At 44.1% G+C, this 13,283-nt stretch overlaps 1 protein-coding gene across 6 annotated transcripts in view; it reads right to left on the reverse strand.

The window, feature by feature from the left end:
* TOX2 (TOX high mobility group box family member 2) overlaps nucleotides 1-13,283 on the reverse strand; it is a 159,230-nt gene that overhangs the window by 16,819 nt on the left and 129,128 nt on the right. For all 6 annotated transcript variants that reach the window (XM_025399409.1, XM_025399411.1, XM_025399412.1 and 3 more), the window contains one exon: nucleotides 1,026-1,265. In XM_025399409.1, the coding sequence (XP_025255194.1) occupies nucleotides 1,026-1,265 (240 nt within the window). The remainder of the gene's footprint in view (nucleotides 1-1,025; nucleotides 1,266-13,283) is intronic.

Consider the following 13,283-nt stretch of genomic DNA (forward strand, 5'->3'; position numbering starts at 1 on the left):
TATAATAGAGGTTGAGTCATCCTTAGGATGAAGCTGGGCCAGGATCCAGAGGTAAACTCCCTTTTCCCCCGAAGTTCAGGGTTACTGCCCCAGGTCTCTGGGAGGCCACCATGTGGAAGGGACACTGGATCGACAGAGGTAGGAGGCAGGAAGGGAGGTAAGTCTTGATTCCACCACTAGCTTGCTGGGAGGTCCCAGGCAAACACTTCTGTCTTTGGCCTTTCTGGGCCTCTGTTTTCCTCCCTGGTAAGACACGATGTTCTCTCAGCGGGAGGTGGATTTGGAGTCAATGCAAAGAAGGGCCAGAGCCTGGACAGGTGGCAGGTTCTCATCCCTACCATGTCTACCATGTTCTTGAAGAGGTCAAACCAGTCGACTCCAGGAATGTTGGGGGAACCCATGTTCCCACCGCGGGGGGGGGGGGTCATTTTTGCACCCCACCCTCAAGGTCAGTGAATACTCTAGGCCCAGAGGTGCTGCCTCCTGGATCACACAGTTTTGTCAGAATATTTTCTCCTAAAAGGGCCAAACGGCCGCAAATGTGACCCCAATGGCCTTGCTGAAGCCGTCCACACCTCTGAAATCGCCCACTGGCCTTCAGGAGTCAGGCTTTGCCAACTTTCACAGGACTGTCTCACCCCATCCCCTCGACATTTGTTGGAATTTTCTCTGCTTTACACACAAGGCTGTGGGAGCCCCGAGGGGACACAGCTTGTCAAGGACACTCAGCACATGGAGCAGCCAAAGCCCTATGTCCCAAGGCCCATAGGTGCCATCCCCCTGACCAGGTGCTCCACCTGCCAATGTGCTTTTTCCTTGGCTTCCAGCGTGGCCTGGGTGTCTTAACAGAAAACCACCGAGCTCTGTGGTGGATATCCCAACCACCACCCGGAAGGCCTGCTCAGTCCCAAGACATCGGGCTTTTCTAGTCTTGACTAGAGGGAGGTGATGCCCATTTCCCCACAGGACCCCTTCCCTACCGACAGGAGAGCAGCTTCAGGCTCTGTTCCTTGCACTGCACATACCTTGAAATGCGCTTCCGACTCCTCTTCCTGCGTGGAGCTGGAGGGAGAGGGGGTCGCTGACTTGCTCCCCGGGGGTGATGGGGAGCTGTGGGCGATGCTGCTCCGGATGCCCATCTGCGAGATGAGCTGGGACTGGCTGAGGGCACTCATGTGGCTGGCCAGCATTGCCGGGCGACCCAGCAGGGGCCCGGGCCGGCCTGAGTCATAGGCGGCCACCTCCGAGTGGACCATCTCCTGGATCTAAGAGAGGAGGACAGGGGGTTTGAGTTAGGAAGGATCTGTCCTGCCACTCCATCACATCTGTGCTAGCAGACTGGGAGGACGGAATGCAGAGGAGAAGTGATGGGTACGGCTCCTGCTCCGATCCCTGACAGGCGAATCTCAAGATGGAGCCCCAGCGCATTCATGGGAAAACGGCAGCTCCGTGGCTGTGTGCCATTCTACTGACTCTCACCTCGGACAGATGCTTTGCATTTCAGCCCCTGCCAGAGAGCTCAGTCCGGTTATGTTGGATCATTTGATGAGACTGAGTCTTCCCTCCTGGAATGTGATATGTCTCTGCATGAACTGAGCAGTCAGCATGACAGCAAAGCCCACAGATGCTGGACGCTAACTACATTTTGAATCCTGGTCCTGCCATCTACCAGCTGGGTGACTTTGGCCAAGTTACTTAACCTCTTTGTGCCTCAGTTTCTTCATCTGTAAAATGTGGATATGAGCAAACCTACACGCTAGGGTTCTTAAAGATCAAATGTACCTGGCATACCGTGAGCCCTATGTTGTATAAGCATGTGTTAAATACATTGAATAAATTTCTTGATAAAGTTGAGCACTTTCCTTCCTACAGGTCAGCAATTTTATTGTTAACTCCATTCCCCATGATATTTTCTAACTGGTTGCTTTTGGAATATAAGCAAACTACTGGTTTTTACATATAAGCATTTCTCACACTAAACACACATTTAGAATGACTTTGGACCTAAATATGTGTCCACGCCCTGTTCAGTGAGGCGTACCTATTTGCATACTCTTATGAGTTTTCCTTCCTCTGCATCTGTGGTTATTTCCCCTTTCTAATTTCTAACATCAAGTATCTGGTTTTTCTCTCGTTTTTTCTTCATTAGGAAAACAAATGGGCTTTCAGTTTTATGTGGGTTGTTTCTTTTCTCCTCAAAAGAATCAAATCTCAAGTTTATCACTTCTGCTTCTCTGTTTTCTAATTCTTTAATATCTCATTTTATCTTTATCCCTTCCTCCGCATTTTAAAGATTTATAGTTGCTGCTTCCCCCTCAATTTTGTTATATTTTTTAATTGACAAATGACAAATTGTATATATTTATATGTACGATATGTTTTGATGCATATATACACTGTGAAATAATATATTCATTACTTCATATAACATTGCTCAGATTAGAACATTTAAAATCTACTTTCTTTGTTCCAAGAGTTGTTCAAGAAGAGTTCTGGAATACCATTTGACCCAGCAATCCCATTACTGGGTATGTACCCAGAGGAATATGAATCATTCTATTATAAAGATACAAGCACGTGTATGTTCATTGCAGCATTATTCACAATAGCAAAGACACGGAATCAGCCCAGATACCCATCAATGATACACTGGATAAAGAAAATGTGGTACATATATACCATGGAGTACTATACAGTCATAAAAAGGAATGAGATCATGTCCTTTGTAGGGACATGGATAGAGCTGGAAGCCATCAACCTCAGCAAACTAACACAGGAACAGAAAACCAAACACCTCATGTTCTCACTTATGAGTGGAAGCTGACCAATGTGAACACTTCGACACAGGGAGGGAAACCACACACTGGGGCCTGTTGTCAGAGGCAAGAGGAGGGAGGGCATCAAGAAAAATGCTAATGCATGCTGGGTTTCATACCTAAGTGATGGGTTGATAGGTACAGCAAACCACCATGGCACACATTTACCTATGTAACAAACCTGCGCACCCTGCACATATACCCTGGAACTTAAAAAAGAGAATCTAACTAAAAGAGTTCTGGAAATTCTAAGTGGCTAATTTTCTTTTTCTTTTGGCTACAATTTCTAGTAACAAAAATGAGGAAAGAATGGGGTCTGTACTATTCGCCAAGTTTGAGATTTTGTTAAGGTTTTCTTCGGGACCCAAATATGATTAAATTGTGTACATATTCCACAGTCCTTACAAAGAATAGGGCGTGTTTACAGACGAATACAGCAGTATAATATTTATCCATTCCATCAGTGATTATTCTTTAGATTCCTTACCTTTTTGGCTCTTTAATCTTACACAGTCTTGTCCAGATTGCCTGCAATTTTTTCTGCTTCCATAAAAAATTTCCCTTTAATGCATAAAGTGTTTGTTTTGGGCATTTGATGTTGGTTTGGTTTTGTTTTTGAGACGGAGTCTTGCTTTGTCATCCAGGCTGGAGTGCAGTGGGCTCACTGCAACCTCTGCCTCCTGGGTTCAAGTGATTCCCCTGCCTCAGCCTCCCAGGTAAGCTGGGACGACAGGTGGTGCCCCCATGCCTAATTTTTATATTTTTAGTAGAGACGGGGTTTCGCCATATTGGCCAGGCTGGTCTCGAACTCCTGACCTCAAGTGATCTGCCCACCTTGGCCTCCCAAAGTGCTGGGATTACAGGCATGAGCCACCATGCCCGGCCCTGATGTTGGTTTTTATCGCAAAAAGCAGACAGACAATTATATCTTCATTATGGGGATTAAACTATTATCTTTTTTGGTCTAATTTTTTGCCTCAAATTCCGTGAAGTCTGATATTAATAATGCTGTCCTTGCCTGTATATGTGTTTGAATGTGTCTGGCATGTCTTTTTTTATTACATATCTCTTAGTTTTTATTTTTTAGGGTTACTTTTGTCAAATGGTGTTTTTGTTATGATCAGCTTTAGAAAATGAACTTTTCCCTTATGCTCTAGAACAGAATAAACAACATATAAATTACATTTTCCTTAGAGAATGAAAGAGCTTAAACAGAAAACCATCTGAGGCCCAGTGCTTTTTGTTTTCACAATATCCTTCATGGCTAATAGGTCTATTTTAGTTTCCATTTTCTCTTGAGTCAGTTTTGGTAAATGTTTTTTATATATATATATATACACACACACACACACACACATTTATTCATTTTATCCAGATACTAACACATACTAGCATATAACTGGATAATATGTTTTTAAATACACTCTATGGTTTTCATCCATTCCCATTCACAATTGTAATATTGTGAATACATGTTGCTTTTTAAAATTTTCCTTCTCAAAAGTTTATACATTTATTTTTTATTTGAGACGTAGTCTTGCTTTGTTGCCCACACTGGAGTGCAGTGACACTATCTTGGCTCCCCACAACCTCCACCTCCTGGGTTCAAGCGATTTTCCTGCTTCCGCCTCCTGAGTAGCTGAGATTACAGGCACATGTCACGACACCTGGCTACTTTTTGTATTTTTAGTAGAGACGAGGTTTTGCCATGTTGGCCAAGCTGGTCTCAAACTCCTGACCTCAAGTGATCCAATCCACCCGTCTCGGCCTCCCAAAGGGCTGGAATTACAGGCATGAGTCACCGCACCCGGCCAAAACTTTATATATTTCAACTGTCTAGCCAAAGAACCAGCTCTTAAATTTTTAAAAAAATTGACTACTTTCATAATTCATTAAATTCTGCTTTCTTCTCTATTAATGTTGACTTGAGGTATCGTATGTTGTTGTTTACATAGGTTTTCAAATTAAGCTATTTTCACACTTTCTTTTTTAGTAATAGAAACATCTAGGGCAGGAATTGAGACAAGCAATTTTACCATGCAGGAGGCATTTCTCTGAAGACATTTTTGGTTCTGACAACTGGAGGGTGGGAAGCTACAGGCATCTGCTGGGTAGTGGCCAGGGACGTTCCCACCAAACAAAGAATTATTCATCCCAAAATGTCAATAGTGCTGAGGTTGAGAAACCCTGCTCTGTAACTATGATTTTTCTCCTGAGGAGAATTTTAGCTACATGTAAATATTTTTAAAATATTCTATACTGATTATTTTATTTCTTACCCTAAAATTATTTGGAAGAGTGATTTTATTTAATGTATCCTTTGTTATGATCAGAGACCATGAATCCTAGAATTTTATCTTTTTGAAATGTAGTGAGGTTTTTGTTATAGCTTAGGTTATGATCAATTTGTTTTTCCTTTTTAAAAACTTTTAGGTTCAGGGATATATGTGAAGGTTTATTATACAGACAAATTGCATGTCACAGGGGTTTGGTGTACAGATTATTTCGTCACCCAAGTATGATCCATTTTTGCAAAACTGTTCATGTATATTGGAAATAATACTGTATATTGTACACATTTCTCCATATGTCTATTCAATAAACTGTTTTGACTACTTTAGGTGTAAAATCTCAGAAGAATTGGCTTATTTCACTTAGCTTAAGGTCCTCAAGGTTCATCCATGTGATAGCTGAATCGGAACTTTCTTCCCTTTTTAAGGCTGAGCAATACACCCTTATATGTATAGAAGACATTTTGCTTATCCATTCATCTGCTGGGAGGCACTTGGTTGGGCATTATGAATAATACTGCTGGGAATGTGGGTGCACATGTATCTCGTGGAGACTCTGCTTTCAATTCTCTTGAGTAGACACCCAGCATTCCAATTGCCGTATCTATAGTAATTCTGTTTTTAATTTTTAAGAAACCACCATACTGTTTTCCATAAAGCCTGCCATTCCTATTGTGTTTCCAGCAGTTTCTCTCTAAAATTTAAACAGATTTTCTTCATACATACTAATGTGAAGTTATTTATCCTGTAAATGTCCCAGAATGCTATGTCTTTACTGTGGCTTCTCCTTGCTCATAAAAAAAATAAGCATCTTTGCCTTAATGTTTCTGTCTTAAATCCTACTTTATCTGCTATCATTATCACTCTAATTTTGCAGTTTTATTTTTGTCCTGCATAATTTTAATTGTAAACTGTGTGTAGGTAGATTTTGGTTTCGAACCCAGTTCTTAATATATTGTGACATATATATTTGATTATTAATCATACAAATATCCGAGAAACAGAGTTAAAGTGAACTGTTTTAAAGGACAGAAGGTTTTAAAATATATTCTCTAAACATCCCCCTCTTCCCACCCCACAGCTTACGCACTCTCACCTTCTATAAGCCTTAAACAAGAATCTGGCATTATCTCCTCAAGGTCAAATTGGCCTCAGGGCTATGTGTTAGGGCTTGTTTTCTTTTTCTTCCCAGCCACCTGCTTTAGAATTCTTCTATCAGATATTCCTGACTCGGTGATTTAATATTGTTACCAACTCTTGATAATGGCAAATTTTTGAACTTTTGCAAACCTGCTAAGTGTGAAAGTCTCTCAAAGTCCCTCGGATTTCTACCATTCTGATCACTAGTGAGGGTGACCACCTTTTCATAAGTTTACCAGACCATTTATGTTTCTGCGTATACTGCTGTTAGGAGTGTAGACTAGTATGTAAAACGCTTTAGAAAACAACCTAGCGATACTCAGTATATTGAAGATGCAGATATCCTATAACTTAGACTTCTACTCCAAGATGTTTACTATAAAGAACTTTCCCACATGCATAAGAAGACGTACACACAGTGTGGAAAACTGCAAAAGCCTTCAAATGGACAAATTAGTGTCATTCAATGAACTGCAGGGCATTGTCCAGTGGACCTCTGGGTTACCTGCTTCTATAGGAGTATATGTCTTTGTCTAGGTTATTTTACAACTTTGTAAGCTCTTGGCTCACTGCAACCTCTGCCTCCCAGGTTCAAGTGATTCTTGAATCACTAGAAAGATGATATTAATGCTACTGATTTTTTAATCATTAAAAATTTAAATTGTGATAAAATACACATAAAATTTACCATCTGAACCATTTTTAAGTGTACAGTTCAGTGGCATTAAATACGTTCACACTATTATGCAGCCATTACCAGCAGCCATTCACAGCATTCTTTCCATTTTGCAAAACTAACACTCCATCCCTAGTAAGTAAGAACTCCCCATTCCTCTCCCCCAACCCTGGAAACTACTCTTCTACTTTCTGTCTCTAGAAATATGACTAGTCCAGGTGCCTCAAACAAGTGGAATCACACAGTATTTGTTCTTTCGTGACTGGCTTATTTCACTTAGCAAAAGGTCCTCAAGGTTCATCCATGTGGTAGCTGAATCGGAACTTTCTTCCCTTTTTTTAAGGCTGAGCAATACGCCCTTGTATGTATAGACTACCTTTTGCTTATCCATTCATCTGCTGGTAGGCACTTGGTTGGGCATTATGAATAATGCCGCTAGGAACATGGATGCACACGTATCTCGTGGAGACTCTGCTTTCAATTCCCTTGAGCAGACACCCAGAATTCCAACTGCTGTATCATATAGTAACTCTGTTTTTAATTTTAAGAAACCACCATACAGTTTCCCATAGTGGCTATACCACTTCAATTCCCACCAGCAACACACAAGGGTTCCAGCTGCAGTTTCTACACATCCACGCCACTTGTTTCTCTCTCTCTCCCGCTGTTTTCAATAGAGGTCATCCTAATAGGTGTGAGGTAGAGTGAAACTCATTCTTGTCTATAAAAATGCAAACAAATTTTGTCTCATAGGGATATAATTGATCCCACCCTGTAAAAAAGGTGATTGCAAACATTATGTTTAGTGGCTCCATAGCTATTAACCCGTTTTGCATTTCTTAGAAAATTTATTTCACCATCCTGTTTGCCTACATATGTGTCCATTCTTCAGATTTGCCTTTGGATCTGTTGTCATATCTTACCGGATTCCTCATTAATCATGACTTAAATGAATTTCTGGCACACTTTCATCTTATATTTATATGAGAATTATGATGTTACCTTTAGAAAGTTATGCATTACAACAAAGATGATCATTATGGCATTTAATTCCAAAAAAACTGGAAATAATGTAAACATTCACTAACTGAGAGATGGAAAAATCTGCAGTGTATTCACATAATGGAATTCTGTAGAGGGTTAACCTGACCAACCTGGACCTACATCTGCCAGTGCAGACGAACTCAAAGACAATAACCAGTGAAGAGAGTTTCAGAAGGACACGTATAGTATAATGCCTTTATGAACACGTTTAAAATATAAAACATCACTGTCAGGTGTTCAAGGATATATGAAAATGTAGAAAAAGCATTAAAAACACCCACTACAGAATAGTGGTTATTTCCTTCTGAGGACAGAGAGGTACAAAGGGACCTTAATTTGTACCTGCAATATTTATTTATTCAAAAGCAGATCCAAAGCAGCAGCAACAACAATATGGGCTCTTCCAAGCAGAGTGTTAAATGTGATGGGTTCCGGGAAGTCTGGAATGAGGGGAAATGGCTGGTACCCACGTGACTGAATTGGCCATATTAGGCACCCTGAAATGTCTGAAATAGGGTCAGCCTGATCCCCTCACCTCCAACCTGGGCTCCAGACTCCCACATCCAATTGCCTGAGTGACATCTTCCCTCAGATGCCCTGCAAGCATATCAAACTTCACACGCTGCAATGGAGTGTGTTTCTCCTGAAACCTGTTCCTCCTCCAGTTTTACAAAATAGTAAAATGGCACTGGCATTCTTGCTGTCACCTAAGCCACAAACCTGAACATAAACCCTGTCTTCTCCCTTTCCCTTACAACCCCAGGCACTAGCCAGGACACGCCATGTTGGTTCCACCTCCATAATGAATCCTGCATCTTTCACACTCCTCACATCTCAACCAGTTAATACCTCTCTAAAACACATAAATAAATCAGGCCAGGCTACCATCCTCCTCAAAATTCTTCATTGGCTTGTTGATCCTCTTAGAATAAAATCCGATCCCCCAAATAATAATGACAACAATAACGGCTTTTTTGAATCTCAAAGTTTCTTTGAACTAAAAACATTGCACTATGATGTTTTTTACACGTGGGTAACAGATTTAATTTTGCTGATATTCGCTAGGTCCTTTGGAACATTTTCCACTTTCTTCAGATAAGTGATACTTTCTACAATTATTTGATTATTGCCTTTTTGCTAAGCTTCCTTTAAACACATTGAATCATCAGGATGTTTTATCTTTTCAGTCATAATTTTGAGCCCTTTAACTTCTCCCTTGGAGTTTTAGGAGTAAACCTGGAGCTGATCATCTTCACTTATTTGGTTACAACCAGTGGTGCTCGCTGCTTTCACTGAATTTTTACATCCAGTGGTCACATCTCAATATGGTTTGGCACACAAATCTCATCTTGAATTGTAGCTTCCATAATTCCCACATGTTGTGGGAGGGACCCAACAGGAGGTAATCGAACTATGGGAGTGGGTCTTTCCTGTGCTATTCTTGTGATAGTGAATAAGCTCATTCGATCTGATGGTTTTATAAATGGGAGTTCCCCTGTACAAGACAAGAGTCTGCCACCATGTAAGACGTGCCTTTGCTTCTCTTTTGCCTTCCACCATGATTGTGAGGCCTCCCCGGCCCTGTGGAACTGTGAGTCCATTAAATCTCTTTCCTTTATAAATTATCCAATCTTCGGTATGTCTTTATTAGCAGCATGAGAACAGACTAATATACACGTTTTACCTGAAAGCCATCTTTCCTGATTGCAAATTCTTCTCATCACATGGCTATACCGTATAATTGAAGTTTATTATGAATGTTTTTGCCTATTTTTTGGAGTAAGATTCTCAGAATGTGCCTTCTTTAGAACTACAGATTTTGTACAATTGTCCAGTGATTTTTCTTTATATCCTAATTCCTGGATTCAAGCCTGCATACTGCAAAAGCAAATGCTTGTTGGACCTATTTAATAAAATTAAAGCCATAACAGCAGAACTGGATGCGATCCAGGAAGGATGTCAAGTCTCTGTGGAGAAGCTTCATTCTTGCTATAGTTACAAATATATTCTCAACATATGGTCGGACCTTTCATGAGTCCATGCTTTGTGATGGACACAATGCCAGGCTTTGGGGATGAGAGCGCCCACTTCCCCAACTGCCACTTCAGGGTCTCACAGTCAATTAGAGAGACAGTTCCCTTCACAAAGACAGTACATGACTGGCTATTCATAGATAAAAACCAGCAAGACATGGGGATAGCCACTAAGCATCCCAGGTTTTCTAGGGCATTTAAAAAACTTTGTCCTAATTTCCCCAAGGTGAAAAATGTGCCCCTAATTTGAGGCCTGTTAGCTGAGGATGCCCGCTGTAGTGGACACTGTCGGTGCCGGACCCCACCCCCTTTACCATGCTGCTGTACCCATTCCTCTGTGTTCTGGGAGCATTGGCACCTGCCCCCATCTCCAGAAAAGTGGCCACATGGGAGCTGGTTCTACCAGGAGGTTATGACATCTCCCTAACACCAACAGCCCGCCTTGTAGCAGACCTCACCACTGCTTGACTGGCACAGGGGTGCTAAAGGCCACCCTGTTTGCTTGCAGTGAATCTGCGCTCCAGGGCTCCCTGTGGAATCAGGCTGAAGCGAGTCTCCAGCCGAGGCTACATCCATGCTCAGCCCCTTCCCTTGCAATCCCTGATTCCTGCAGCCCCTCCCTCAGTAAACAACCTTCACAAGAACCTCATCTTAGGCTCTGCTTCTAGAAAGCCTCCGCCTCCATCGGTTCAGCTCCCGTCTCCTCTGTCTGTCGGTTGCATCTCATCGACATCACTCCTCTCCCATCTTCAAATTAAAATCTCTCTTAGCTCCAGGTCCCCTAAAAACTTCTGCCCCAACATTTCTTCCTCTCCATGCAGCCAGCTGTGCAAAGAATTGTCTCTCCTCACTGTCCTTGGGCCACTCCTCCCACCAGCGACTCACCTGGCATCTGTCCTCATTACTACCCATACCGTTGTAATCAGTGTCCTTACCATCATCCTCATCAGGAGGAAGAGAAGGAGGAAGAAGAGGAGAGATTTTTATCAAGCACTTAATATGTGCCAGACACTGTGCTGAGCATGTCCACATAGGACTCATTTAATCACAGCTACCATAGGAGGCAGAATATAATCATCCCCAGCAGAAAAAGCCAACTCTCAGAGAGGCCAAGAGACTTGCCCCTAATCACACAGCTGCTAAACGTGGAGCTGAACTCTAAAGTATTACCCTCCTCCCTAAGTTACGATGCCTTCCCCAAGACACTTCTCCCCCCCCCTTTTTTTTTTTTTTTTTTTTTTTTTTTTTTGAGACGGAGTCTCGCTCTGTCGCCCAGGCTGGAGTGCAGTGGCCGGATCTCAGCTCACTGCAAGCTCCACCTCCTGGGTTTACGCCATTCTCCTGCCTCAGCCTCCCGAGTAGCTGGGACTGCAGGCGCCAGCCACCTCGCCCGGCTAAGTTTTTTTTTGTATTTTTTAGTAGAGACGGGGTTTCACCGTGTCAGCCAGGATGGTCTCGATCTCCTGACCTCGTGATCCGCCCGTCTCGGCCTCCCAAAGTGCTGGGATTACAGGCTTGAGCCACCGGGCCCGGCCACTTCTCCCCCCTTAACTCCTGCGCCTGCTGCCTCCCCTTCTAGCCCCCTTCTCTCCATCGAGGGCCTGGTGCTTGGCTGTCCAACCGCCTCTCCAGCCAGTCCTTCCTGCTCTTCTTCAGCCCACCCACTAAACGCTGGTGCTCCTCAGGTTCTGTCTGACATTTCCTCCCATCTTACCTTCCTTCCAAGTGAGTCTGTGACTCCTCCATGGACACCTACAGATAGGGGCATCCCCCATGATGATTCTAAAATTCCCGTATTGCACCTAAAAACGTGTTCTGCTTAAAGCCAATTTCAGCCTTTAGAAGAAGAAAGGTGAGCTCACAAGAGAGGGACACAGAAGTGGTGAGACCCTGTCCATCCCTCCATGCATTCTAGAAAACTCTACCAGTTCACAAGACCTCTACTCCAATCAGAATCCACACCCTGCTGCCCCAACACTTTTAGCAGCTACAGCCTTTATTCCTGATCAGCTGCAGCAGACGCAGTGGGGGCCCTGCCCCTCGGCCCTCGGCCCACCTCGGGGGTCCCTACAGAGGGTTATTGTACATGTGGACGGCTTCCCTCCCTCCCTGTGTTCTCTGGCCCAAACAGCTGGAATTGCTAACCAACTGGGGCCCCAGGAATGACCCTCAGCCAGTGAGAACGGTTTGCAGATGAAACCTTGACTTCCTGTCCCCTCAGTGGGACGATTCCGAGTTGCGTCCCAGAAGACTTGACATCCTTCCCGGATCACATCCACAAGTCTCTCAGAGGGTCCACAGCAGGACCCCATTCCTGTTGCCCACAGTGGTAACAACCCATGACTTTCTTTTCTTTCAATCTCACCTGCCCTCTTCCCTCCAAGGGCTTCCTGGGTTCACCCCGAGACAAACTTCTTGCACCCAAACCTTTGTGTCAGGGTCTGCTTTCAGGGCTATCTCAAGCTACGCAGCTCTGGTTCCAGCCTCCAGCATGGTCTCCTGAGTCCAGGTGCCATGGTGGCCCCTGCAGTGACCGTTCTGAGGCATGAAATGTCACCTCCCTGTTGTCTATCTCTCAGGAGCTCCCACGGGCCCACTTAGCCATGACCGAGCTGTGTAAAATACCCCTTGAAGATCTGTACAATCTCTCTCCTCCCGACCTCTCCAGCCCCTTCCCAGAGTTCCCTGGGGACATGTGGGCTTCTCTCTAGACTGGACACCTGCCCTCTGTGTCATCCTCCTTTATGGCTTATCGGAAACCTCACCTCCTCAGAGAAGCCCTCCCTCTCCTGCTCCATCCTCTGGCCTCACCCTCTTTCCAAGCCTCTCGCAGAGCTCTCCACATTGCCTCCCAGCATCTGCGCGAGTGCGGACACACCTGCCTCCCAGCACCAGGCAGAGGGCTGGGCAGGCAGCCGGCACTCATGAGATGTCTGGGAACCAAGTGAAGCCAGCCTCCTGCTTCCCTCATGGAAACATATGGCCACGCTCCCGAGCCACATCTGCACCCGCCCCAGGAAGGAGGAGGCAGCAGGAACGAGGCGGCTGTGAACGTAATTAGGATCGCAGAGCTTAATAGCTTCGCAGGGCTGCGGGAACACACGGGCGTTTTTCACAAACTCCCCATTTGCAGTCTCTGTGGAGAGCAGCCTCGTGTGCTCAGCGTAACCCCACACAGTGAAGACAGAACAAGACAAATCACACCTTCCTCCTTCCCGCCTTCTGCTGATTCACAGAGCTGGCAGCCGCCCTGCGTCCTCCGAGGCCTGAACGAGTTATCATT

This window comes from Theropithecus gelada, chromosome 10 (genome assembly GCF_003255815.1).
Source record: "Theropithecus gelada isolate Dixy chromosome 10, Tgel_1.0, whole genome shotgun sequence".
Taxonomy (NCBI): Eukaryota; Metazoa; Chordata; class Mammalia; order Primates; family Cercopithecidae; genus Theropithecus; species Theropithecus gelada.